Consider the following 2594-nt stretch of genomic DNA (forward strand, 5'->3'; position numbering starts at 1 on the left):
TATCTTAAAGAATATACAAATATATATATATAACATGTTTGGAAGGTGTAGGATCTGGACGTGGTGTAGATTGTATAGAATAAGGGGTGGATAATGTCCTGGCTCTGGCCAGCACAGGGTTAACTTTTGCAGCAGTCAGGAGGGACATGCTAGGGGGTAATTCTATACCACCTCACACCATATGGAGGGGGCTGATGGGGATGGGTTCCCCTTCCAGTTGGGCTGATGTGGTGAGCAAACACACGGGGTGTGCAGTCATGTAGTGTCAGGTTCTGTGTGGTAAGCAATCTCGTGAGTTGCTTACCTGTCTTGTACACTTATTAATATAGTTGTTGTTACTGCTAATTTTCTTACTTCGTTGCTGTTTTTTTGTAAATTGTTCATATCTCAGCCTGTGACCTTCACTCTTTGTGCCTTCAATTCTCCTCTCTATCCTGCTTCGGTGGGAGGGGGTGAGGGACGGAGTGAGCTGCATGTGATCTGAGGTTTACCAGTGGGAATTCTAAATTGGGAAATACCATTCCTAAACCATGATAATTTGATTCAGACTGCATGAAAGTAGGGTTTTGAACTATAGAAAAACATAAATATTTCCTTACTATTTGCAATTCTAGTTTGACTTTCAGACCCACATAGGGTAATGAGCCTTAAACACTATGAAATGAGATCAGTTAAAACAACTAAATTCCACAACAGATTCACACAAGACTGGGAATCTCTTAGGTTTATTAAGAGCCCTCAAGTCAGGTATGACTTATTCAGACATGGTGCCAAAAATGAATCACAGCAATTCCTGAGGTTATGGTATTCTTGTGCATTGCCTGCTGAAGGTGCCCAGTAATGGAATACAAAAGTGTCACACTCATGGAAGACTCTGTGCTAACAACCCAGGGTGATATATTAATCTGTGAATTTTTAACATTGAAATTAGAGGAAGCTCAGTAAGCCATCAGTGTAGTAACTTCCAGGGGCTTTGAGGAAGTATGCCAACCCTTAAACCAAATCAGATTTATCTGAGTTTAACTTTGTATTCAGCAGAAACTAGAGATCCCTAAAATTTTTATATATGCAAAATCTGCATGTATGTAAAAATCTTAGAGAATTCTAGGCTTAGATTCTATATTGGGATGTTATAATAATTGAGACTCTTCATTAAAACTTTTATCCAGACTTGGACTTTCATAGGATTTTTTATGTGGCATACCAGTGAAAGCCCAGCTAGGTACAAATTTAAGTGCAGATTGAAGTTTGAAGTTTGTGAAGTTTGCATAGGCAAATGAGCTGAATGTAGTTTCCATGATAAAAAATTTGAGCTTATATAGCTGTAAAATATTTAATATGTTCATACACACTTTGTTTATCTCTTAAACCATTTCTTGCTGGAGACAGAGATATGCTGCACATGAGGTACCGTCTTGCAGGATTGACAGAGGTCAGTATGACGCTAGGCTCTGTTTCTGTTGCAGGTGGCACATGTGTGAGTGAGTGTGGAGATGGCTTCTTCACTGACGACATCCTTAGAGAATGCAAACCTTGCCACAGGAGCTGTGCAACCTGTGTTGGGTACAGCTATAAGAACTGTACTGGGTGCAAAACTGGTTTCCAACTATTTCATGGGCAATGCCTGAATCCAAGAAATTCTCCACCCACTGGTAAGTTCTGGAATAGTAAGTTGCAACAGATCCCAAAATCTTTTCTGTTTCTATGAAGACTACTAAAAATTCAGAAAGAGTATAGCAAAATAAAGATATTGAGGGTATTGCCCTGTAATAACTTAAAAATTGTTTTCCTTCAGAAGCATTCCACTACTGTCACAAATTTCTTATTAAGTTTTAAATGAAGGGTGTGTAGTAGAACATTTGTCAACACCATTATGTCAGTTATATAAAGTACAATTGAAAGTTTATGTTACCAAATGAGATTGTGATAATTGGAGAAAGGGGACTTTCTAAGAGAGTAATGAAACAATACTAGAATCTTTTAGGAGGTTTAAGGATTTATATCACTAAGGGTCTTTAAGAACACATGAAAGGCACCTTACAGGGATGTTTACTGAATGGAGCAAGAGACCAGATTGCTTGCCTTATTTTTGAATCAAATATATAATTTATTCTGATTCTTATGCTTTTATTTGAATCAAACACATCAAAGAATAACTATCCTTAGATCTATATGAGCTCTCATTAAAAATTAAAATCTCGTAACAAATGTGTTCAGAAAAAAATATGGACCATTTCTAATCATTACCTATCTCACGGAGAAATGTTCTATCAAAAGGAAGAAATTTACTTTAACAAAATCATAGAGGCCTAACATTAGAAATATTAGTCAAAACATGATGTCCTATATTAATTTCCTTGTGTTTAATCAACATGAGCAAGTTTGGGTTTTTTCAGTTTATACTGTCTACATTAGTGCCATGGAAAGGGAACATCTGTAGTCTGGTCTGCCTACCATTTATCTGTTTCTCACACTTTCAAACAAGGTGGCTCATTGTCAGATTGTTTTTTAAGCAGACATCTCATGCAGTTCTGTGTATATCAGCATCGCTGTGCTGTGAAATTTCTTTTTCTGCATGTTGTTTACTGTTACTC

The 2594-nt window shown here is 37.0% G+C and overlaps 1 protein-coding gene across 1 annotated transcript in view; it reads left to right on the forward strand.

Moving 5' to 3' along the window:
- Positions 1-1438: 1438 nt before the first annotated feature.
- LOC103797084 (proprotein convertase subtilisin/kexin type 5-like) overlaps positions 1439-2594 on the forward strand; it is a 26372-nt gene continuing 25216 nt past the window's right edge. Inside the window, exon 1 of the mRNA XM_009069280.1 lies at positions 1439-1652. Within this exon, the coding sequence (XP_009067528.1) occupies positions 1439-1652 (214 nt within the window). The remainder of the gene's footprint in view (positions 1653-2594) is intronic.

Source organism: Acanthisitta chloris, unplaced genomic scaffold, assembly GCF_000695815.1.
Source record: "Acanthisitta chloris isolate BGI_N310 unplaced genomic scaffold, ASM69581v1 scaffold21822, whole genome shotgun sequence".
NCBI lineage: Eukaryota > Metazoa > Chordata > Aves > Passeriformes > Acanthisittidae > Acanthisitta > Acanthisitta chloris.